Genomic DNA, 24,116 nt, shown 5'->3' with positions numbered 1-24,116 from the left:
CTTGGTCACAAGGTCCCATTGCTGGCTCACGATCACCCAGTTGGCCACCAGGACTTGAAGCCCACAGAGCCTCTTTCCACCAGCTCAGCCACTGGAATCTTCTTAAAAGCCCATCAGGGGAGGAAAAAATGCACCACCCTCACCAAGGACCCCGTGGTGGCCACCAGCACCTTCCTCCTCGCCCACGGGGGGGTGCCTTGCCGGTGGGCTTTAACGGCGGAAGATGGGGCTACAGCCACGCTGCTCGCCCGGGATCCGCGCAAGCTCCTCCCTTCGCCCCGCACCGTAACCTGGGCCGGCGGAAGGCGCTTCTCCGGTGGGCGGGCGCCCCGGAGCTTTGTCTTTGCGGCGGCGGCGAGCGGACGGATGCCCGGAGAACGGGTAAGGAGCATCTTCCTCCCCGCCATCCCACCCCTCATCCTCCTCCGTCAGTCCTCCATCCTTCTGTTTTGCGGGGAAAAAAAGCAAAATACGGTGTCCGAGTAGGGTTCGGGGATCGGTAGGAGCTTCATCAACCGGGGGTTAGGAGCCCTGGGGACCGGTACGAGCTTCATCGGCTGGTCCAGGAAACGGTGGGAGCTCGGGAAGCTCCATCAGCCGGGGGTTGGGAGCCCCGGGAACCGGTACGAGCTCCATCAACCGGGGGTTGGGAGCCCCAGGGACCGGTACGAGCTTCGTCAGCTGGGCCGGGAAACGGTGGAGCTCGGGAAGGTCCATCAGCCGGGGTTTGGGAGCTCTGGGGACCGGTACAAGCTCCATCGCCCGGGGTTTGGGAGCCCCGGGGACCGGTACGAGCTCCATCAGCTGGGCCAGGAAGCGGTGGGAGCTGGGGAGCCGGTACGAGCTCCATCAGTCGGTGGTTGGGAGCCCCCGGGACCGGTACGAGCTCGGGAAGCTCCATCAGCCGGGGGTTGGGAGCCCCGGGGCCGGTACGAGCTCAATCAGCCGGGCCAGGAAACGGTGAGAGCCCCCGGGACCGGTACGAGCTCCACCGGCTGGGCCAGGAAACGGTGGGAGCTCGGGAAGCTCCAGCAGCCGGGGGTTGGGAGCCCCGGGGACCGGTACAAGGTCCATCAGCTGGGCCAAGAAACGGTGGGAGCTCGGGAAGCCCCATCATGGGTGGGAAGGGACCTTAAAGCCCCCCCGGTGCCACTCCCTGCCCTGGGCAGGGACACCTCCCACCACACCAGGTTGCTCCAAGCCCCCTCCAACCTGCCCTTGAACCCCTCCAGGGATGGGGCAGCCACAGCTTCTCTGGGCAACCTGGGCCAGGCTCTCACCACCCTCACAGCAAAGAAGTTCTTCCCCAAATTTCATCTCAATCTCTGCTTTGTCAGTTTAGAACCCTTCACCCTCCTCCTATGGCTCCCCTCCCTCATCAAGAGTCCCCTCCCCAGCTTTCCTGGAGCCCCTTTAGGGGGGGACTTCATAAGCCTCACTCTCTCATGAGCTATTTCTGCTCAGGTACCTGGTTTTATACCTACCTCCTTCTGGCTTCCATAGGACCTAAGGTGTCCCTCCGAAGCGCACCGAGGAACATGGTTCACTTCTCTCATACACAGATGCATTGTCCTGCTTCAGAAGGGTGGCTGAAAGTCCCTTCTGGAGGAACCCCTCATGATCTGGAATTCCTTTTATTTGTTATGCACATGGCTCTGAATCTTTGTCTGAGAAGTCACGGGCAGAAAAAAAAAATCCACCTTTTGCAGAGAATGAAAAGTGGTGAGGTGATGAGGTCTTGGATGGACTGTTGCTCCTGGAGAGTTCATTCCTCGGGCAAAGACCAGCTTTGAGAAATTTCTGTCTTCACAGGAGCGGGGTGTCTCCTCATTGCAGGATAAACTGCTTGACTCTCCAAAGCTGTCGTGAGCATGTGTTTGATAAATTGCCTTAGACTGTCAGGTCCTAGAAAATAGGGTAGAGACCCGTGATTCATGAGATACTCCCGGGGGAGCGGAGCGCAGGTTTGGTGTTGCGGGTGTTGCTGAGGCAGGGTGTTGTGTTTCTCTGCACAACCTGGATTTTCTGACGTGCTCAATGCGTTTCTGCCCGGTGTATTGCGTGTCCAGGTGCTAAAGGTTACCAACAATTAACCAAAGGCCAGTGTTGACAAGTCTGGAGTTTTATGGGACACAGGAGAGTGCAGGAAGCATTCCTCCCCAATCCTGTGCCATTCTACAGGTGCAAATTTTGTAGTTACACTATTTTTAATAGTATTTTAAAAGGCTGTGAGTGTGTGTGTGGGGAGTATTTTGTAGTATTATGTTTAAAAATAGGCTCCAGCGGCTTGATCAATCCGTATGTGTTACTGGTATGGCTGTGGGGACACTGGGAAGGCATTTCTCCTGTGGTTTTCTCTAAGTGCCCGAGGTGTGCTCAAGGGCAGGCGTTTCCTGGAAGTCAATCTCCAAGCAGGAGAGGAAGAGCAGTAGCTCAAGGTGAGGGCTGTCATGAAATCTTCAACTGCAAGGTGACTTCGGTGTGGAGACCCTGAGCAAATGCGGTATAAAAGCAAATATTTGGCCCGTGTTTGCCAGACGTAGGCATAATGGGGCTTTTTTCTCTTCTTATCTGACTCCTGAGATTTTATTACCTTGTCAAAGGTTACGTTTCCAGTTCGTGTTCTGGTACTTAGTTTGCTAGACAGTGAAAGCCTTTGCCTATATAATTTCAATAATCACTTAACATTCAGATTTTCCTACCAGAAAACATATTCTCTAGTCATAATTTCTAGTATAAATGGAAGTACCGGTCTGTGAGAGAGAAGGATCTTGTTTGCCCAGCTCCTGAGAGATCCCTGTGTTGTGACGTAGCCCCGCTGTGGCGTAGGCCTCCCTTTGACAAAAACCCAGCGTTTTCAGCCTGACGCCAACGATGACACCTGATGGCAGCGCCGTGAGTCAGGCGTCTGCCCAGACACAACCCGCTGCCTACAGCTTCCCCCCGGCGCCTGCCGCTGACTCACGGGTCATCAAACGGCTTCAGGGAGACCGGGGGCTCCCCCACATCCTCCACCAAGGAGTCTCTTCCCCTTTTAGCATCCCTGGACCGCTGTCCCAAGCCCTCCGGAGAGGCCCGGCTCTCCCTGCTGATGCAGAAAGGAGCTGGGATAAGGCTGTGAAGATCATCAGGCTCATCCTGAAGGGGAAAAGCGATTAATTAATTTGGAAACGGGCTCGTGGCTCGGCTGGGATGAAGGGCCTGCGAGGGGAGGGAACGTCAGCCACGCATCGTTGTGCTCAGCTAGGATATTCTGGATAATTCGGCTGACTTTAGTGTTGGTTTGTTGTCGTGGTGGGGTTTGGTTTGGTTTGTGGTTTGTTTTTTTTTAATGGTTGGACTTGATGATCTTAAAGGTCCCTTCCAACCCAGGTGATTCAGTGATTCTGTCACTTCCAAGCAGCCCTGTGAGCTGAGCCTGTCCCTGCCATAAAACACGTGCTTATCCTTGTCAGCCTTAGCAATCTTCTAAAAGAGAAACCGAAATATTCTAACTACCCAAGTAGAAAAATCGATCTAAAGCCTGCTGAATTCTTTTCATAGAGCCAGGCATTCCTGCTTGGGTTTTTGTCGTGGGTTTTTGTGTTTGGTTTTTTTTTTTCCCATCTGCTCATGGCATGAGACATCCTGAATCATCTGGGATAGGGCAGGAGGTCAAAGGCTTCCTGATGAAATCAGCTAACTGTATGCTCTTAATATCAGCACTGCGCAGCAGAAACACGCCAGATTAACTGCTAGTTATTCGTACTGGTTGGCCACACTCCTTCCTGCAGGTAACACCACTACCCATTTTCCATCTGCACTTTGCTTACTTAACCATTAGTGGGCAAAATAGTGAGAATCCATCAAACCGATGCCCCAAATTATTATTTTTTTTAGAGTTGAGGCCCCACGACAAGCATCGTTCTTTCCAGGCAATTTAACAGACTTCCAAGCAGCCCTGTGAGCTGAGCCTGTCCCTGCCATAAAACACGTGCTTATCCTTGTCAGCCTTAGCAATCTTCTAAAAGAGAAACCGAAATATTCTAACTACCCAAGTAGAAAAATCGATCTAAAGCCTGCTGAATTCTTTTCATAGAGCCAGGCATTCCTGCTTGGGTTTTTGTCGTGGGTTTTTGTTGGTTTTTTTTTCCCATCTGCTCATGGCATGAGACATCCTGAATCATCTGGGATAGGGCAGGAGGTCAAAGGCTTCCTGATGAAATCAGCTAACTGTATGCTCTTAATATCAGCACTGCGCTGCAGAAACACGCCAGATTAACTGCTAGTTATTCCTACTGGTTGGCCACACTCCTTCCTGCAGGTAACACCACTACCCATTTTCCATCTACACTTTGCTTACTTAACCATTAGTGGGCAAAATAGTGAGAATCCATCGAACCGATGCCCCGAATTATTTTTTTTTCTAGAGTTGAGGCCCCGTGACAAGCATCATTCTTTCCAGGCAATTTAACAGGCTTCGGATGAACTGTGAAGTTGTATGTCAGAAATGCCAATTAAATTATTCTTTTTTTTTTTTTTTTTCCACCTACGTTATGAGGAACTAAGACAGAGCAGGAATTTGTCATCAGATAGAAATGGAAATTAAACTGTTGCAACTGGTCGCTCACCCAATTAACAAATGTCCCTATTAGAGGTTATGGAGTCTGACGGGGCTACAAAATTAAGCAGCGAATATTGCCAGAAAAATGATTGCCTTTTAGAGGAAGAACGGGAGGGAGGTTCTTAACCTTTGTCTCCCAGTAGGACTTTGAGAGAAACGGGGCCACAGGCAGAAAAACCTGCAAAAGCTGGGGATTTGCAAAGACTCTGCTGGGTTTGGTGGAAGCCCGTGGGGTGTTGCAGACCTCTGCGCTGATTTTAGCCTCTCGCCTGGTTCCCTTGGCAACCCGGCTCCGCGTCGCCCCGCTGCAACTTACTTTTATCAGAGACACTACAAATGTCCCTATTAGAGGTTATGGAGTCTGACGGGGCTACAAAATTAAGCAGCGAATATTGCCAGAAAAATGATTGCCTTTTAGAGGAAGAACGGGAGGGAGGTTCTTAACCTTTGTCTCCCAGTAGGACTTTGAGAGAAACGGGGCCACAGGCAGAAAAACCTGCAAAAGCTGGGGATTTGCAAAGACTCTGCTGGGTTTGGTGGAAGCCCGTGGGGTGTTGCAGACCTCTGCGCTGATTTTAGCCTCTCGCCTGGTTCCCTTGGCAACCCGGCTCCGCGTCGCCCCGCTGCAACTTACTTTTATCAGAGACACTACGTTTGGGAGCAAATCATGTAATTTCTTTTGTTTCTGCTCTTCTCTGGCTCCCTGTGCCCTGGTACGTGCATTTTAACCCACATGCTGTGGATTTCCTGAAGGGAGGAAACAGCACTGTTTTTCTCCACCTCATGCAGAACATCCTTTTAGTGGGTCACTGGGAAGATGCTGCTCTGAGTTGCATAAGTATGATCTCGGTGACAGCAGGAGGAGGCCACTGCTGGCAGTCCCAGGCATTCTAACACTGGTGATGCTCTATCCATTGTGCTAAAAATCCTTTTCTGCCCAAACTGACCGGTGTTTCCAGAAAAAGGAGAGGGAGGGAGGGGAAGGATGGTGTTTTGACACAAGAAACCACAAGAGAAAGAACTGTCAATCACAGAATGACACAATCACAGAGTGATATGGGGTTGGAAGGGACCTCTGGAGATCATCCAGTCCAACCCCCTGCCAGAACAGGGTCACCCAGAGCAGGTCCCACAGGAACATGTCCAGGTGGGTTTGGAATGTCTCCAGAGAAGGAGACTCCACCACCTCTCTGGGCAGCCTCTGCCAGGGCTCTGCCACCCTCACAGGAAAGAAGTTCTCCTCATGTTTAAATGGAACTTCTTATGTTCCAGTTTGTGCCCATTTCCTCTTGTCCTGTCCCTGGGCACCACTGAAAAAAGACCGGCCCCATCCTCCTGACACCCACTCTTGAAGTATTTATAGGTGTTGATCAGATCCCCCCCCTCAGCCTTCTCTTCTCCAGACGAAAAAGACCCAAGTCCCTCAGTCTTTCCTCATAAGAGAGATGTTCTGTAGCCCTCTGCTGTCCCCTCTCTATCAGTTCCCTGTCCTTCTGGAACTGGGGAGCCCAGAACTGGTCCCAGTGCTCCAGATGGTCCCTCCCCAGGGCAGAGTAGAGGGGCAGGATGACCTCCCTCCACCTGCTGCTCACACTCTTCCTGATGCTCCCAAGGATGCCATCGGCCTTCTTGGCCACAAGGTCCCATTGCTGGCTCATGGCCATCCTGTTGTCCACCAGTCAGCGGTTCCCAGGCACACGTTTTTCTGGACATTCTCTTAAAAATGACTGATGTCTTTGTCGACAGAGCAGATTAATACCCCTGGTGGGGAGCCATCACCTATGTATGCAGCTCAAATGCATAGGGTTGTGTTGTAGTGGCAGGGACACATAGATCTTGACGGGAAAACAGTCTGCATAAAAATGAAGGAGAAAAGAGGTGAAGGTCAGAGGTCTCCTCTGCTCTGAAGCAACGGGGAAAAGCCTGTAGGTTCTACGTTCATATTCTCTGCAGGGAATAGAAGTCAGGTTCTTGCACGTCTCATGCTGGACGTGGTCGGCATGGTGGTTTATCAGAGTCTTAGCAGACCCACAGCAATCTCATTTTATTGATGTACCTTCTTAATGCAGCAATGTTTGTGTCTGTTCCAAGAGGAAAGCTGTGCCTAGAAAACAGCCAGTCAATGATATTTAAGTAGATGCATTAACTAACGGCTGCCATCCAAATATTTCCAGAACAATTTTTAAAGTCTTCAAATAATTATTCTAACTTTTTTTAACTGGGGGAAAGCAGACCGTGGTGTCACCCACCTTTTCTTTAGATGACACTGAGGCTCAATTTTGTGGTGTAAAGTCCAGCATGGAGCAGTGTGACCCTACAGGCAAGATTCGGGTTTGGCAGATCTGTGGATGGAGGATGTCCACTGCCCATGAGGAGGTGAAGGTGCCGCTGTCTGTGTGCCACCAGGAGCTGGGTAGGACTGGTCCTTCATAGCGGGTGAAAAAGAAGACATAACCTTGACCCTTTTCCAGAGAAGATGATTGTGTATCTCAGGAGCTGCCCCTGGGAGGGCCTGGGAGGAGATCTTGGTGATGCTGTTTAAATGGATCCATGGAGCTAATGATGAACCTTGACTGAGACAGGCTTTTCTAGAGCTAAGCTTGGTAGCTCCTACTATGAGGAGCAATTTCTCCAAGGAAAGGTGTGAGGTTCTTAGCAAGCAGCTCCTTGTAGGACTTCTCTTCCCTGGAAGGCCCTTCTGTTGGTTTTGGTCAATTGGTATTGTATTTGTCCATGCACAAGAGAATGATCTTGCCACAATGTTCAGTGCTTTGTTGTTTGGGTGTTTTTTTTCTCCAGAAGAGACTACTCACTACGCCAGCCGAATCACCTCCTGTAATGCTTGTTTCACAAAACCTGTTGGCAGATGAAGAGGCTGTTTCTTTTTGCAGAGAAGCAGCAGAAGGCGGTTTGCTGTCTAGGCTGGGTTTTAGCATATTTTATATCAAACCCAAGTGTGTGTGTAAATGATGGCGTGCCGTGCCAATACGCGGCCTGGCACTTCAAACCCAGCTGAACGAGGGGGGTGCCTGCATTTCTAACCTAATTTCTCACAAAATTCACTTAAGCATCCACTTCAAAGACCAGAAGGGCAGGTGCCTGCACCGTGGGGGACGACTTCCCATGAAACAGTCCTTTACCTTCAGCTGGCAATCACTGGATGCGCCCTGTTTCAAATTTGTTGAGGCAACTTGGTTCCATTATGGGTAACTAAAAGGTGGTTTTTGCACCTTCTAATGCAGTTATTTTAGTGAGGACTGACCCCTGTGTGGTTTGAGACACGCCTTTATTGTAGGATTCTATAATCATCGCTCTTCACAGTGTAGTGAAACAGAGTATTTCTGGTTTAACTTCTTATTACGGTATTAAAGTAAGCTTTTCTTTTCATCATAGGATGAATGCAGAACAGTGCTCCTGAGTAGCTGGTAAAAAGTGGAACTGCACCACATTTTAGCTCTTATATTAGCAAATATTTCTAGATACACTGCAAGGATCCTGATCCCGATGAACTCGAGCGATTACTTTGATGGGAACCACATCTGTGCTTTACAGTTTGCCAAAATATTAAGCAAAAGGATGGGTATTTCTGAAATAAGCCACTATTGAAAAGTATGCACAGCTAATACCCCAAATCACTGTTATTTTTCACAGAACCTAAGCTTTGAGTGAGAAAAAATACATATATACAATAAATACATATATATAAATATATAGAGATAGATGTTAAATTCAGATATTCCGATAACAACTCTCAGAAGTTCCATCATTAGGAAAAGCTTGATTTGCATGTTAAACGTCCAGATATTTCTTCTTAATCAAATGTTAAGCCTGTCTAAGTTAGTTGAAATGTCTGAAATAGTAAAGCAGAAAAAAACCACACGTTTACTCTTATAATTTAGAGCACTTTTCACTCTAAATAGACTAAGGCAGCTCCACAGTGGTGTTGCTGCTTGTCCCCTGCGGTTGGGGCTGGAGTGTTGTTTGCTGCATTAGCATAATTATTTTGTATTTGTGAATATAATGAAGTTCTGTTGCACAGAGAGGTTTGGTATTTGACTTTCTCTCTGCTCTTGAGGGTATTTCCAAAAGAAAAAGTCGCACGTTTACTCTTATAATTTAGAGCACTTTTCACTCTAAATAGACTAAGGCAGCTCCACAGTGGTGTTGCTGCTTGTCCCCTGCGGTTGGGGCTGGAGTGTTGTTTGCTGCATTAGCATAATTATTTTGTATTTGTGAATATAATGAAGTTCTGTTGCACAGAGAGGTTTGGTATTTGACTTTCTCTCTGCTCTTGAGGGTATTTCCAAAAGAAAAAGTCGCTCATCAGAACTGGGCAATTCTTGTAGCCAGCTCGTATCCGTGTAGGGCAGAATTGCCTCAGAAAGGGGCAAATCTCTCTGTTCTGCTGGCTTCGTGTTTCTGCCACCTCCCTTACAGCCTGAGTTTGAGGAGGAAACTTTTAAAAGTCCATTTGATTTTAATTTGGATCAGCTATGACTTGTACAAAGATGGAGCTGAAGGTGACTGTGGGGCAGCGCCGTGAGGAACGTCGTGCACAGGGACATTCCGACGGACGTGCCCGGGGTGGTGTTTTTAGTAAAGCTTAACCTTCTGTATTTTAATGATTAATGATTTATAGTTCTGGCCAGCATGCCCACGTGTTAAGGGTAATAATACATTGGAGTATGGTCATAAGACAGCCCATGTTCTTTTTAGGACATTTTTATAGCTAATATTTATGAGTTTTACTTGACATTTTTGTAAAAGTGCTATAAATTCATCCTAGTAGTTCTTCATTTACAGTGTCTAGTTTTCAATGTGCTCCTGAAACCAGACTTAAAAAGTCAGCTTCCTCTTTTTATTTGCAGCGATTTTTCTGCTCAGCCCTTGCTCCATGGCTTGGCTTGTGCTCTCTGCAGAGCTTCTTCAAAGCTCTGGCACAATTTTGAGGAACTGTGATTTTTCTGCTGTTACCAGATGTCTCCTCTTTAAAATACCTGGTATCACACTTCCCCCCCCCACCCCCACCCCGCCTTATTTTTAATGCTTCTTTAGGTTAAACAACATATTATTATTTCAACGTATTTATAACTTCATTATTCTTAGAGACAACCAAGGTGAGAAACCTTTGCAAGTGAAGGGTCCTCTGATGTCTTCCTGTGCCAGTTCCAAAGACATTTTGCCTGGGTGATACCACAGGTTTCTTTAACAAAGATCCCTTTGGGGATCCAAAAAACTCAAAACAAAACTCCAATTAGTGGCTTTTGTGTTTCCCACTTGCTGCACTGACATTTTGCCACTGGAAGGTCTTCCGGGTGTGGTAGTAGTTGAAGGAAGCCCATGATCCGTATCCCATGTCCTCCGTTGGGGAGCATCTCCAGAGCATTCTCTCAAGAGTCCATTTCCTCACTAGACTCTGAAGGAAGTCTGTAAGGGAGACAGAGCTGGAAAAGCAGTTGTCTGGCTCAAAAGCTGCCAACTGAAATAGGGAATTGAACAGAAATGCATTTCTGCACCCTTTTGCCTTTGAAATTATTTTTTCATATATATATAAATTGAATGATAATAGACTATTTTGCAGTTTGCCATGCTTGGATGCATGCTTCAGAGCAGAACTAGCTTTCTATTGCACATCTCCCCATAGCTTCTAAGGGAAATAAAAACAAAGTGATGGATAAGTGAGTAATAAAGGGTTTTAAAACGCATGCTTTTCACCTCTTGGATATTTTTTAAAATTGTTATTCCTGACCCACACAAAGCGTATGAATGCAGAGTCTCTTAATTGAAGATTTTACTTCTGCTTAGAATGTGAGCTGCAGTTAGAGGACTAACACGAGCTCTGTTTAAGAGCCAAGTTTTTAGCCCTCTCCTTTCACAGCCCACCCCACACGGACAGTGGTCCAGCTGAAGAAGGGTTTCAGGTGGAACCAGCCATAAGGCAGCACGTTTCTTGGCGCAGGCTAAAGCAAAAATATTTAATTATCGTGGTCCCACGGGGCCTTTCTGCAGCCCATGAATGGGCAACGAACAGCAGCAGAGCCAAGCTGAGCATTTCCACCAGAGCTCCAGCTACGTAAAATTAAATGGTTTCCATTAGCCCTGCAACCACAACTAGTGTCGATGTCTTGGCTGTATATGAGCCATGCTCCATGGTCTTTTTGGTCACAAATTGTGACAAATCGGGCCTGAATACCTTAATTTGAAAAAAAAAAAAAAAAAAAAAAAGGAGGTCTTGAAATTGAATTCATGGAATTCAAAGACCCGTGACATTCCTGATGGTGAGAATAAAAATCTTGAGGATAGAAAACATGGGTGTAAAGTCAAGGAAGAATGTATTCATTGAGATTGTGGGGTCATAGGTAAAAGCAGATTAAGGCTGAGGACACCAGTAAGGGCTTTTACAGGTAAAGCAGGAGGAGTCTGCTTGTTTCAAAGAAAGTGTAATAGTTCAGTGAATTTAATGTCTTCTGTAATACTTGCACTAATTGTTAAAATTAAGGACTCATCTAATAGATACTGTTAGGTTTTGGAAAAAAAAAAATAAAAATGAGACCCAAATACAGAAATCAATACTTGAGAAAGGCAGCTGGTGAGAAACACATTAGGGCTGTTTTTCTCTAACCCAGAGTGCTCCGGCCTCTGGAGAGAGGTGAGCTGAGAAAATGGCTTTGCTGAACCCATTCTTCATGCTTTCACAAAAGCATAAAGCCTATTTACTGCAGTGCATGAAGTGCCTTCGACGTTCAGGCTCGAATCTGTTTAGACTGAGTGCACGGAAGTGAAAAAACACATTAGGAGCTTCATTTTCATATTTCCGGTGTCATTTAAATAATTCATTTCCCTTTCAGGGGTTTGTTGGGTTGGGTTTTTTTTTTTTTGGTTTGGTTTGGTTTGGTTTTTTTGCTGATGACCACGACGTGTCTAAATATTTGTCTCTACTTGTTGCAAGCTGTGCAAGAGGCCGTTGCTATCAGTTGATTCATCAGAGCTCGTTGTATTTTGAGAGCTGTTGGAGCCAGGACGCTGTGCAGGTGGAACACACGGTGCCTGAAATATTTTCCTTGCTTTTTATTACCGATAGGAGTTTGTATGCTAAGTTTTATTTTTAATTGTGGGCTCTGAAGGAAAAAGCGATGCCAGATTCACACTGTTTATAAATGTGTTTGTCAAAACATATGCTCAAGGAAACACAGATTCTGTGTTAGTCTTCGACCTTTGAGTTTTTCACTTTCTACTTGAAAGTTGTGGTGTGTTTTTTTTTTAAAAAAAGGAAAAAGTAAAAATAATTGGTTGTCTTGTGTTCTGATTCCCTGTAATAATATTAGAACAGGTCAGCCACTCCACGACTCTCCTGTAAGCCCCCAGGCATTCCAGTTTGAAATTTATATGCCTGGTAAATTTTAGATTATTATTAAATATGTAAGTACTGTGATACCCAAGCGGTGAGTGGGTGCTGGCATCCAAATTTATGTGACATTTGAATGCATTTTTAGTCTGAATGACTTGTCATATGTTTTCCAGCACACAACCACAATCAATGCATCTACGTCCAATTTTCCCTGGGGCTGATCAAGCCTGAGACCGTGGCTGCAAAGCCTGGGAGCTGGGTTGACACCGCCCTTCGCGGCCAGATGGAGGGGTTGGAGGAGAAGAGCGACCTCCTGGCCTTGCAGACGGAGAACAACATGGAGCAACCATTCACCATCAGCTCCTTGGTATGTGTCGCACAGAAATGCTCTGGTGGCTGAGCCCTCTCTTTCAAATAGGAACCCATTCAGGAGATGTTTGGATACAGGGGTCTCCTCCTGCAACGCTCCCAGATTCTCCCACCTCCTGCCCGATGGGTTTGTTGGGATTTATTGTATTTCTATACATGCGGTTTATGGGGGTTTAGCTTGTTTCAGGCACCAGGTCTTTAAGAAGCTGAAGTGAACGTTTTGAATACATGGAGTAAAAGTTTTCATGAAAGTAAGAGGAAGCAACTCACAGTAACCAATTATTGAACTACTCAACAGGAAGGTAACGATTATAATAAGCAGCTGCACTACTTCTTCAGTAGAGTTAGTTCCGACTTCTCAGGCTTCAGCTGCCTGGTTTGAAACTGGAAATGACCATTAGAAGTGAACTGTTGATTCACCAGGGGAATTTACAGCTCTCCTTTTAGCTGAACTACACCCAGCAGCCATGCCCTACGCCTCATGTAACGGAACTCTGAATATTCAGGGCCCCCATCAAATTATTTCAGTAACTTAAGGCAGAATCTTGTAGAATTTCATGCGTGTGGGATTCTCAAGAGGACACTCTCAGTGTTGCCTTTGGTCATTTCTACAGGGGTTTACTTAATTTTATCTTAAATTTTTTTTTCTAGGATTTTTTTGTAGTTGGAAGACTTGTGGAGGGGGATGAGATCACTTTTTAGTTGTAATTGCTCTCACAATTTATTTGCACTTGAGAAACACGCTGGAATGTTTCAACTGGGGCTACCAGTGGGGAAACCAATGCCTGTTTTGAGAGAAAAAAGCTGAAGTTCTCCCTTGAGTCCCTTGAAATGAGATCACTTACTGGAAGCAAAAACGTAACGTCTGCTTCTCCCTGCCCATCTCTCTGCTCTTTTCCAGAAAAAGCTGGTAGCTATCCCTGACCACACTGACGTCTCCGTCAGCCCCGAAGAGAGAGTCCGTGCCTTAAGCAAACTGGGCAGCAACATCACCATCAACGAAGACATCACCCCCCGGCGCTACTTCAGATCCGGAGTAGAGATGGAGAGAATGGCCTCAGTTTACATGGAGGAGGGGAACCTGGAGAACGCCTTCGTCTTTTATAATAAGTTCATCACGTAAGAATGCTTTTGTTGTCATTACGACTTGTAATCCCCAGAAAATGGAAATGAAGACCTTTGAGATCAGGGTGTCCCTCTACTCTGCTCTGGTGAGACCACACCTGGAGCACTGTGTCCCGCTCTGGAGTCCTCAGCCCAGGAAGGCCGTGGATCTGTTGGAATGGGTCCAGCAGATACGAAGACAGGCTGAGAGAGTTGGGGCTGTTCAGCCTGGAGAAGAGAAGGCTCTGGGGAGATCTTGTAGCCCCTTCCAGTACCTAAAGGGGGCTACAGGAGAGGGGAAGGGACTCTTGATCAGGGGGTGTAGTGATAGGACGAGGGGTAACAGTTTTAAGCTGAAAGAGAGGAGAATGAGATTAGACCGGGTAACAGTTTTAAGCTGAAAGAGAGGAGATTGAGATTAGACCCTAGAAAGAACTTCTTTGCTGTGAGGGTGGTGAGAGCCTGGCCCAGGTTGCCCAGAGAAGCTGTGGCTGCCCCATCCCTGGAGGGGTTCAAGGCCAGGCTGGATGGGGCTTGGAGCAACCTGGTGTGGTGGGAGGTGTCCCTGCCCAGGGCAGGGGGTGGCACTGGATGATCTTTAAGTTCCCTTCCAACCTGAACCGTTCTATGATTCTGTGATCAGCAGAAAAATGTCCAGTGTGTTCTTGCAGAAGAGCTTTGTTCTCTGGAGATCTTTCATGGACTTTGTTATAATTTCATCTCAGCTGTTAATATAATAGTCCTACCCATCTATTAACTGCCAGGCATGAACTAACCCAATACGGAGGGGTTTAATTTTGCCGTACCAGGCCGTACTACAAGCACTGCTTCCCACAGATTGCTCTGTGTCTATCAGCAGGTTGGTTAAATACAGTTCATTTGCTGTAAATTGTTCAAAAAGCAAAGTTTAGATAAGATTTCTGAGCCTTTTATAGTTACTCCCCATGAGCTTCTGCTGATCTTAAAGATGGTAGTATTGCACAGCACTTAAAAAACATGAAAAAAGTGGCTTTTTGCCTCTTAACTTCTCTTCCTCCAAAGAATTTAGTATAATTTATTGTTTCTTACAGGAGTAAATGCAAAATCCATAATAGATCTTTATTTTATGATTATTCTCCCCACCCAAAAAATCCCTAAATCCAGACAACTTTCATTACAACTCTCAAAATAGCCACCTGAAAAATATATCAGTGGCAGTTTTAAACTATTTCACTAGCTGGTTTGGCTGTGAGATTGATTGGGTTGTTGTCTTACTTCTGAAAGGTTGGGTTTTTTCATATGCATATTTGAAATTTTTTATAATAGGAGACCCTGTTCCTCCCCCCCTTATTTTCCCCACACTCGGAAAACTAGAGGAAATCTCTCTTATAATTTTAAATGTCCGGGTGTGAAAAGAGATGGAGACTGGAGGTGGACAAGGTACAAATTGCTGAGAGAATGGCACCAGCCGTGTGTCCCCAACCCTTTGCAGCTGAGCTTTGCCATCATTTAGACATCTGGGCAGGTTAATAATATTCTTATAATATAGTTAGCAATATAATATAATATAGTTAGCAATGCAGCTTGGTCTGGTAAAAATAACTGCTTTAATGATAGTCGGTGCTGCAATTTGGACTTCCCATTTCAGATGCAGCATTTCAGCTGAGGACAGCTAAAATAGTAAAAATAGGACTTATTAACACTGGGTGGACGGTGCTTTTGAGGGCTATTTTTAGGCGCTGGCTGCTAGTTAGTCCTTTTTTTAGCCCAACTAATGAAAACCAAAATATATTCAGATGTGGGAGACACTCTCCTGTCGTTACCCTCTGTGTCCCGTACAAGTCTACAGGATAATTTAAGTCTCAATTTAAACAAATATATAGAAATCCGCTCCAAGACCTCTGGAATTCGGTGTTTAACAGTTATGTCAACCTTGTTTTTTCTGCCAACATAAAAGCTCTTGTGGATATTCCCGTGGTTACCGAGGCAAACACGTGCCTGTTTAATTTCCCAGGTTGTTCGTAGAAAAGCTGCCCAGTCACCGAGACTATCACCAATGTGCAGTACCAGAAAAACAGGTTATTATTAAGGTAAGGTTACGGTTTCTGGCCTTTAAGAAATGTTTTTCCCAAATCCCAGCACTGCTTTTCCCGCAGCCCACACCAGCCTCCACAGCTGGGCTCCTTAAGTATCCTTTTCCCCCACCCCACAGAAACTGAAGGAGGTTGCATTTCCACGGACAGATGAACTGAAGAGAGATCTTTTAAAGAAATATAACTTAGAATATCAAGAATACATGCGAAACGAGGTAAGTTTCATGTGATTATTAAACAGTTGTCAGTATGAATGTTTTCTGTCACATAAAACTTTAAAATTATTATATATCAAAATTAGTAAATGCTTCAAAATTACTTCAATTGATCAGCAAACGAGGCTGGTGCCATCACTGCTGAAGTGAAAACACACAGCACCACCCATGTGCAGATTGGAAGCTTTGTGTTAGGAATTCCTCACTGTTTTTCCTTCCACATCACTCTGCTTTGGGGAACATTGTTGTATTTTTGCCAGGTCAGCGAAGCAGGTTCCCCAAAAAAATGTAATTTTTAATGGCAGGATTTTATGGGTTTATTAAGCCCTTCATTTTTTGTATCTTTTTTTTTTTTAGTGTTCTGAGAACGTCACCGTTTTTGCGTATATTTCAGATCAAATATAGAACTGAAGTTCTGAAGAAACTGGAGCATCAGAAGCTGATAGAGGCGGAGAAGAAACGGATCGCCCACATGCGGCAGCAGCAGCTGGAGTCGGAGCAGTTCCAGTTCTTCGAGGACCAACTGAAGAAGCAAGAACTCGCTCGAGACCAGAAAATCAAGGAGAGCGTGGTCCTGCCCGAGCAGATAGATGGGAATATGCTGTCCTGTATTTCCGTGCCGGAGAACAGTTCCTTATCCACCACGCTGCTGGAGAAAAAGGAGAGGAGCAGCACCTCTGGCTGCGCTGGACACTCACCCCCAGTAAACCGGGTCTTGAAACCAGCAGCCACTTTAAGTGCTGTTCAGAGTAAGTGCAGAGGTTTGATTCCTTTTTCCCCCTCTTTTTTCTTTTACCAGTCACTTTGCTGCTTAGAGCAGCCCACACATTCCATACGGATTTCCTCACCGTGAGGATGTCCATGGTGAAACGAGCCTGAGCAGGTTGATGGACACACAACAGTCCCACAGAGCTTCTTCATTTCAAGAGAGGAGATTAGTAGCTGTTTTGCATTTTCCTGTTGAGTGCCAATAGATAGATCCAGAGATGGAGATCATTTCAAGAGAGGAGATTAGTAGCTGTTTTGCATTTTCCAGTGGAGCCAATAGATAGATCCAGAGATGGAGCCTTGGTGTTCCTGCAGAATGAAGCCTGGATCTTGCCCTGGGCTTCAGGGGAGCAGAAGGGTGGCTGACCCTGGCCTGGGGGGTGGTATCATGTCACTGTCCCCCCAGGGGCAGGCTAACGAGCATGTCCTATGGGCTGGTGGGTGAGATGACACTCTACTTTGTATGTAGATTGATCCTCATTAGAAATCCGTGACGTGGTAAGTACAATTCCATCACTTCCAGTAATTTCCTGGAACTATGTATATTTTCTTATTTTAGGGAACTTCACTGTCTAAGCTGCAAATGCCTTTCTGTCTCTCTCGCATTTGTGTTCTTTTTCTTTTATTTTTGTTTTGTTTTCTTTTCTTTTTGTTAGCTCAATTGGCCGAAGCTCTCAGAGGCGTCATTTTGCCCAGGGATCTCTGTCACAAATTCCTGCTGCTCGCAGAGGCAAATACAGTAAGAGGAATAGAGACATGTGGAATTCTCTGTGGAAAACTGGTACAGTTTCACCCTCACGTTTGTATGGGGAAGGCATATTTGACAGGGCTGTATTTTTTCTGTAACGTATCCGTTTTGGAGCAAAAGCAGATCTAAATGATTAATGATTTAACACAATTAACTTCATGTTGTAACCTAAGTGGTCGCTTCAGCAGTTTGGGCTTGCTTTAGTAGGGAAACATGTGATTTAAGTTGCCTGCTGTCGTTATAAAATGCAGCCAGCTTTCCAGCACGCCGTGCAACACCGGCTTTTTCCAGCACTTTCTCTGGCATTCATCGAAGGTAAGGCAGCTTTAGTCGCAGGACAATGAAACATAAAGACTGTTAGAATCTACCGGAGTCATCAAATTCATAATGGCACAACAAAAAAAAAAAAAATAGACGAGGAGAATCCCCGTGTCGGGCTGTAAAACATCTGATTTCCAGGCTGTTTTTTTCCTCTGACCTAAATATCACTTAACATCCTCTTGGGGCGGGGAGAGATGTGGTGGGTAATGCTGGCACACCAAGAATTTTAAAGATGATGTCCAAGTCTGTCTGAATGGTACAAGGAGAAGGAATAGCAAGGGCAGTGATGTGCCAAGTTTCACAGGAAGCAATCGGAGTATTCTCAAACCTCTTCTTTTTTTTCACGTTGCTAATTATTTTAAAGGACCACCTTTTCACATTGGTCTCTGAGAACGTTTCAGCACAAGGATCTCATTGTTATTAATACTAAAATCATACTAATTGCATGTTTTCATGCTAAAAGGCTAAGAGCAGTAAATCTGTGTGGCTGCACTAGAACCAGGGGAGCAATATTCCTTATTTTAGCCGATGGGCTGCAACCTTCAGGTGCCCATTCAGCATTTATTCATTGCTTTCATTTGTTCCACCCTAAGCCCGTGTTTGTTTTGCAGACACGTAACGAATTTACCATCACCCATGTAATCGTGCCAAAGCAATCTGCAGGGCCAGACTACTGCGACATGGAGAACGTGGAGGAACTGTTTGGGATTCAGGATCAGTACGACCTCCTCACTTTGGGCTGGATCCACGTAGGTGTGACTCAGAGATTCTGGCTTTTCTGTGTTGACTCTGCACGTTGTGGGGGGGAAAAAAAAGCCAAACCTGGAAATGACAAACTAAAGAAATAATTGGAATAATCCAAATTAATTTGCTCACTTAATTCTAGTTGTAGTGATGGAAATGAGCACTAACATTCCGCACAGATGAGTAGTTCTTAATGCAGATGAGGCACCTGTTGACAAAATGGACCTGCTTTTGCCAGTGCAACTTTTGTTTATGTGGATTTAGGGGTATTTTATTACTTTCTAATGCTGTTTGGTTTTCTAGCATATTCAAAATTTGGGGGGGGGTATGGTGTAGTGTATATTAATTTCATTCTAGGGGATTTTGGACAATCAAATTGCTCGTAAATTCAGTTGTGAATGTGCCCCCATAAACCCCTACTGAAAAGCCACCCTAAAAATGCAGACTCTGCCTTAAATAGGACCTTCAGAAACCAGCCTGGGGAAGTACTGAGGCTTTGACTTTCCTTCTCGAAAGGGGTATTTTATTACTTTCTAATGCTGTTTGGTTTTCTAGCATATTCAAAATTTGGGGGGGGGTATGGTGTAGTGTATATTAATTTCATTCTAGGGGATTTTGGACAATCAAATTGCTCGTAAATTCAGTTGTGAATGTGCCCCCATAAACCCCTACTGAAAAGCCACCCTAAAAATGCAGACTCTGCCTTAAATAGGACCTTCAGAAACCAGCCTGGGGAAGTACTGAGGCTTTGACTTTCCTTCTCGAATGTCTGTTGACCTTGATTTGTAAGAAATATTTCATGATGTTGATCTCGAATGTCTGTTGACCTTGATTTGTAAGAAATACTTCATGATGTTCTCCTTTTCTTTTTGTAGACACATCCAACACAAACCGCGTTCTTATCCAGTGTTGATCTTCACACCCATTGTTCCTATCAGCTAATGTTGCCAGAGGCCATTGCAATTGTTTGTTCACCAAAGCATAATGAGTGAGTTCTGATTTTCTAAGTAATACTTAGGTATTTTTCCCTTGCTCCTTATCGTAACATTCGATCAAAGAGGAGCAGCACGTTTCCACTGGGATGAAGGGCAGGGATATTGCGTTGGGAGTTTGTTTTCGTTGAGTTGTTTAGATTTGCATTCCAGGCTCTACACACAGTATTGTTTCTGGCGTCTCTCTCCTCCTCCCTTCCCAGCTCCAGGTTTTAAATTTTATTTATTTTTATACTCAGCTCACCCAAGTAGTATTGACAGGAGCTGTTCTCCTAGAGCCCTCGTTGCCAGCGCCCCACCACAGACCTGTCTTCATTCTGTCTGATGAAGGAAGAGGAGGGGTTGGGTGTATTTCTCCAGGGTGATCTGAGAATCACACTTTGGGGAGCAGAGGGATAAAGATCTTTTTTTTTTTTTTTTATGATAAGGTCCTATTTTTGTATTTCATAAAATGCAAACAGTGAGTATCTGGAAAATCTGGAACTGTCTAAGTATGGATGTGAAGGTTTATAGTGGACCAGGTTGCCCAGGGAGGGTGTGAATTCTTCATCCTTGGAGATAACTCAACCTTGCCAGGATGTGGTCCTGGGCGACCTGCTCGAGGTGACTCTGTTGGAGGAGGGGGTTGGACAAGACAACCTTGAGTGGTCCCTTCCACCCTCAACAATTTTGTGATTCTGCTTTGGTGTGCTTGGTGTTTCAAGGCCTTGGGGCTAACCCTGGTGTTTAGACCATGCGTTTCTCCAGCCTTTCTGGCCTCCTGCCTTCACAGATGGCTACTGTGAATCCCAGTCTGGTTGCCTGACTTCTTATGTGGGTCACTCAGGCAGCAGAGCTGTAGATACAGCTGGAGGGGAAGTGTAAGGCTTTGGAACCCAGAGCACATCAGCACACCTTTTCCAATCTCTGCTCTTCCAAATGTCTCTCATAGTTTATGCTGACATCCTGGACCCAACTCCAACCTGTTACTCCTGTCTGTATCATTGATTAACCAGGTGCTGCCCTGTAATTATTAGGTATTAATGTTCTTTACAGAAGGGTGGGTTTTCTGATGTTTTAGTCCACACTTAAAGTTTTAGCTCATACATATGCAGCAGTGCATTTTCTAGCGCTTTGTACTACTTGATGACCGAGGAGAGAGGGGAGGATGTGTCATTTATACTACTGGTTTAAAGACTGCTCTTTTTTAAATCACCCCTCTGGAGTTCAGCAAGTGAAATGCAACCCAGAACACCTAAATTTCTGGTTTCTGTCTGTTCCTGTATGAACCAGCCTGGGCCCTTATGGAATAACCTCCCTCATGGCAATAGCACCAGAACTGTGATTTATATTTTTTTCCTCCCCTTCCCCTCCTCATCCTTCCCAGGAACACAACTTCCCTTGATTTCAAATACCTTTAAGAGTCTAACTTAGCCTTGGCTCCTGTGCAGCAAAGGTCACTGAGCACCAGTCTCTTGTCCTTCTGTTACACAAAGTGATTTTTAGGTGGGACCTTGGAGGTGTGTTACAGGCACAGCGTGTAACAGGAGTGTCCACTTTTGCTTTCCAGCACTGGCATCTTCAGGCTCACCAACGCTGGGATGCTGGAAGTCTCTGCCTGTAAAAAGAAGGGATTCCATCCACATACGAAGGACCCCAGGTTATTTAATGTAAGTAAATAACCCAACATGGGTTTGACTATTTAAATTCTTGCCCACGGTTCTGCTGCAAGCAGAGATTATACGTGCTCCAGATTAGATTAGGTTAGAATTTTCCCCACATTTTAAGAATTCATTACCCTCACTTCACAGCCGTGAGATAAGTGTTACACACGGCCATTCGAGTGGTGACAAACCAGAGGCTGTCCCCATCCGGCACCGCTTTTACCTGCTTTCAGAAGAAGCAAAAAGCCCCAGTTTCAAAAGTGGGAGTTATTCCCGAGCTCTTTGGTTTTTAAACAAGGAATTCAGTTTGTCTCCCCAGCTGTAGTGTCCCAACAGAACATCCCAGCTGCTAAAAGGTGCAGCTGGGAGCAGATTAAACCCTGTTTCCTTCATTGCCCGTAATTTTCCACTGGCTTCTCATAAGCCTTTCTCAGTAATTGCCATATTTTTTAATGTTTTGTTAGCATAGTACACTGGATGGATGGCTGAACAGTAGAGTCAGTCAATTACTAGAAATGTCACTGCTCTGTGGAAGACAACAGTCTTTGCCTTTGAATAATTATTATTTTTTTTAAATGGGGCTCACTTCAAATATAGAGCATCTCATACAGGTCAAAATAAATTGATGACATGCAGAGAAGCAATGCTGAAAGGCATGGGAAATGACTTCTTTGTTGTAGGACCCTCAGAATATTACTCCCCAAAAGGAGGAGAGGTTGAGGTTCTCTGTTTTGTGTCGTTCTGTTCTTTTATCACTGACTGTGGGGATAACGAGGAGGTAAGTCCAACTCTGAAAAAGTTGAAGACTTTTGTTCCAGATGAGCTCTTTCCAGTGGTCCTTTAGGACTCAGCTCATCACTGACATTACCAGCCACTTGAGCCCATTTATAATCCTCAGACACACTGCTGGGATTGCACATCAAACACAGACATCCTCCCAAGGGCAAGCCCCAAAACACAGGGATCTTCCAGCAAAACCAGTGAGAAGATCAGAGCCTCATTTCCTGAAGGAAAAAAATCTCAGGGGTGACAATACAGGAAGCTTCATGAAACTTGACTAAGAGAGTCCTAATCTGTACCTAGAATCTGTTTCACAGGCTGAGCACTAATTAATAATTAATTTATTTAAATAAATCAATGTATTTCCAAGGGGATGTTGGATGCAGCAGTCCATGCCCGTGATGGTGGGGTTGGCCTGTGAACGGGCAGAGCAACAGGTCCCAAAGCTGGGTAGCCAGGCTTGGAAAATTAAAAGGCAATTGTAGCCTTCATGCTATTTTACTGACATTAATTTCTGTGAGTAACGGGTGGACTTCTCCTGCAGCCGTGTACCCACGTGGTCGGGAAAGACGTGAAGATAATTGTGCTGGACCTGAGGTGATACGGGCGGATGATGGCAACGTTCCCACACAGACGGCCAAAACAGGAAAAACAACAAAAAAAAAGGGATTCCTGCTTTTCCTACATTTTCAGAAATGACTTTTATATTTATACATTTTAGATCGAATGGTTTGATATTTATTGCTCTAGGCTGGTTTGGAGTTATTTTGTTGCTCTGTCAAGATGGAGTTCAGTGGCATCACCCCTGAATCTGTAAACAACATCTCACCCATGAAACACAACAATAAAATGAACTTCAAACAACCATAACTATGGTGGAACAAGTGATGTTTCTCTTGTTGCTGTTAATTGGTTTCTGAGAATTAGAGATTTTTTAACAATGGTTGGCTTTTTGTGACTTCCAGCCATGCACTGATTCTGTGAATTTACATTATATGTAGTAACAGCAAATACATCAGTTTGGGTGATTTTTTTCCCCATTCCATCCTTGTCCAGCTCAAGTTTTGGCCAAGTTACTAAGCTGAAAACACAAGTCCTTTACCTGAGAGCTGACCCTCGACACGTCTTGGAAGAGCAGAGATGCACCAGAGTCCCTTGGAGAAACGTGTCTTCTCCAGCAGCCCTCCAGGAGAAACTTTTATTTGAAACCAGGTTCTTATCCTGAAAGGGACTCCCTGGATTTATAAAGAGTTAGATAAAAGGCTCTAGATGGAGTTAGGAGGAAGAACAGTACAAAGTTATTTGCTCTCACAAGAGTTTATTTAAGATCTGTTCCAAGAACCTATAGATAAACCTATACTTTAAATAATAAGTTTAGTACAAAAAAAGTTTGGAAGGTGCTAACAGTCGGAGGCTGGACAAGACCTGGAAGCCAGGGGTTACCCAGATGTGGTAAGTCATGGGTGCTGTGGCAAAGAGCTTACAGTTGGCAAGAGAACAAGTAACAGGCACGTGAGGTAAACTATTCAGTTTAGACAGGAAAATAGGTAACAAAAATAAATAGCATCCTTTATCCTGAACTCTAATGAATACAGATTGCAGCAGGTTCCTCAGAACTGACCTTTTCCAGGTCTGTCTCAGTGAATTCTTTAGTCATATATTTATATTTTTAAGATAGTATTACTGGCTTCAGCTTCTATGCATATATTTCTAGTTGAATATTAGTTTTGATTTATTTAAGACTATAAAAGGAATCAGAAAAATCACAGAAAAAGAAAAATTGTCTACATTTTTTTATCTACTTTGATTACATTAGCCCCCCCCTCAAAAAAAAAAAAAAGTTCTGAAGAGAAAGTGTATTAAGCCAGCTTAATTACCCTTTAGACCGTGCCAGGAATCGAAACATAAAAATAACAGGCTGCACTCATTCTGAGGGCATACGGTAGGAAAGTTTTGTGGTCAATGTAATATGGGGGTTTAGATGTGCTCCCAAAGGAATAGGTTTGGTTTCTTTAGAGAAAAGCCCCAGAATTGTTGTAGAATGCACCGTGCACCTCTGGGCCACAAAGAAAATTGGCCTTTCCAGAGCGACAGCTCTGACTTAAGAGCGATGGGGATGGATAATGCTTCTGGCCAGAGCAGACACCAAGCAGAGGGCACGTGCTTATCCTGACATCAAATAGATGTTCTGTTCCTTTAGCACTGCCCAGAACTTTGGGGTCTCTCTGCAGACTGAAATGTTTCTGGGGCCAGACTTTGACACCGTGCAGCCTCAGAGCTGGGTGTTTTCTATCGATGCCAGCACTGAGCAAAAAGTACTGCTTTTTCTCTTCAGCCCAGGACAATGTAGTAATAAGTTTATGTCACAAGATGGAGCTTTAAACCAGCTGTAAAGGTCCCTTCACAGCT

The 24,116-nt window shown here is 45.1% G+C and overlaps 1 protein-coding gene across 2 annotated transcripts; it reads left to right on the top strand.

The window, feature by feature from the left end:
• The first annotated feature begins 213 nt into the window (after nucleotides 1-213).
• Nucleotides 214-22,577, top strand: STAMBPL1 (STAM binding protein like 1). 2 transcript variants are annotated; one of them, XM_014955858.1, is made up of 11 exons: nucleotides 214-381; nucleotides 12,125-12,318; nucleotides 13,222-13,439; nucleotides 15,418-15,493; nucleotides 15,616-15,711; nucleotides 16,106-16,460; nucleotides 17,136-17,218; nucleotides 18,160-18,297; nucleotides 19,168-19,280; nucleotides 20,834-20,933; nucleotides 22,252-22,577. In XM_014955858.1, exons 2-11 carry the CDS (start codon nucleotides 12,235-12,237, stop codon nucleotides 22,306-22,308), a joined length of 1,320 nt encoding a protein of 439 aa, XP_014811344.1. In that variant the 5' UTR covers nucleotides 214-381; nucleotides 12,125-12,234; the 3' UTR covers nucleotides 22,309-22,577. The 2 variants fall into 2 exon arrangements, with proteins under 2 accessions (XP_014811344.1, XP_014811343.1); XM_014955857.1 differs by having other exon boundaries at nucleotides 17,136-17,260.
• The last annotated feature ends 1,539 nt before the right edge of the window (nucleotides 22,578-24,116 follow it).

This window comes from Calidris pugnax, unplaced genomic scaffold, assembly GCF_001431845.1.
Source record: "Calidris pugnax isolate Ruff unplaced genomic scaffold, ASM143184v1 scaffold287, whole genome shotgun sequence".
Taxonomy (NCBI): Eukaryota; Metazoa; Chordata; class Aves; order Charadriiformes; family Scolopacidae; genus Calidris; species Calidris pugnax.
The sequence above is the reverse complement of the archived record's forward strand: the minus strand, read 5'-3'. Positions and strand labels throughout refer to the sequence as shown.

Excerpts from the sequence above, each read along its gene's own strand:
- STAMBPL1 (XM_014955857.1), top strand. The coding sequence starts at position 12,235 with ATGGAGGGGTTGGAGGAGAAGAGCGACCTCCTGGCCTTGCAGACGGAG. Across the intron at positions 12,319-13,221 it reads CATTCACCATCAGCTCCTTG|AAAAAGCTGGTAGCTATCCC; the intron begins GTATGTGTCGCA and ends GCTCTTTTCCAG. Across the intron at positions 15,494-15,615 it reads AAAAACAGGTTATTATTAAG|AAACTGAAGGAGGTTGCATT; the intron begins GTAAGGTTACGG and ends CCCACCCCACAG.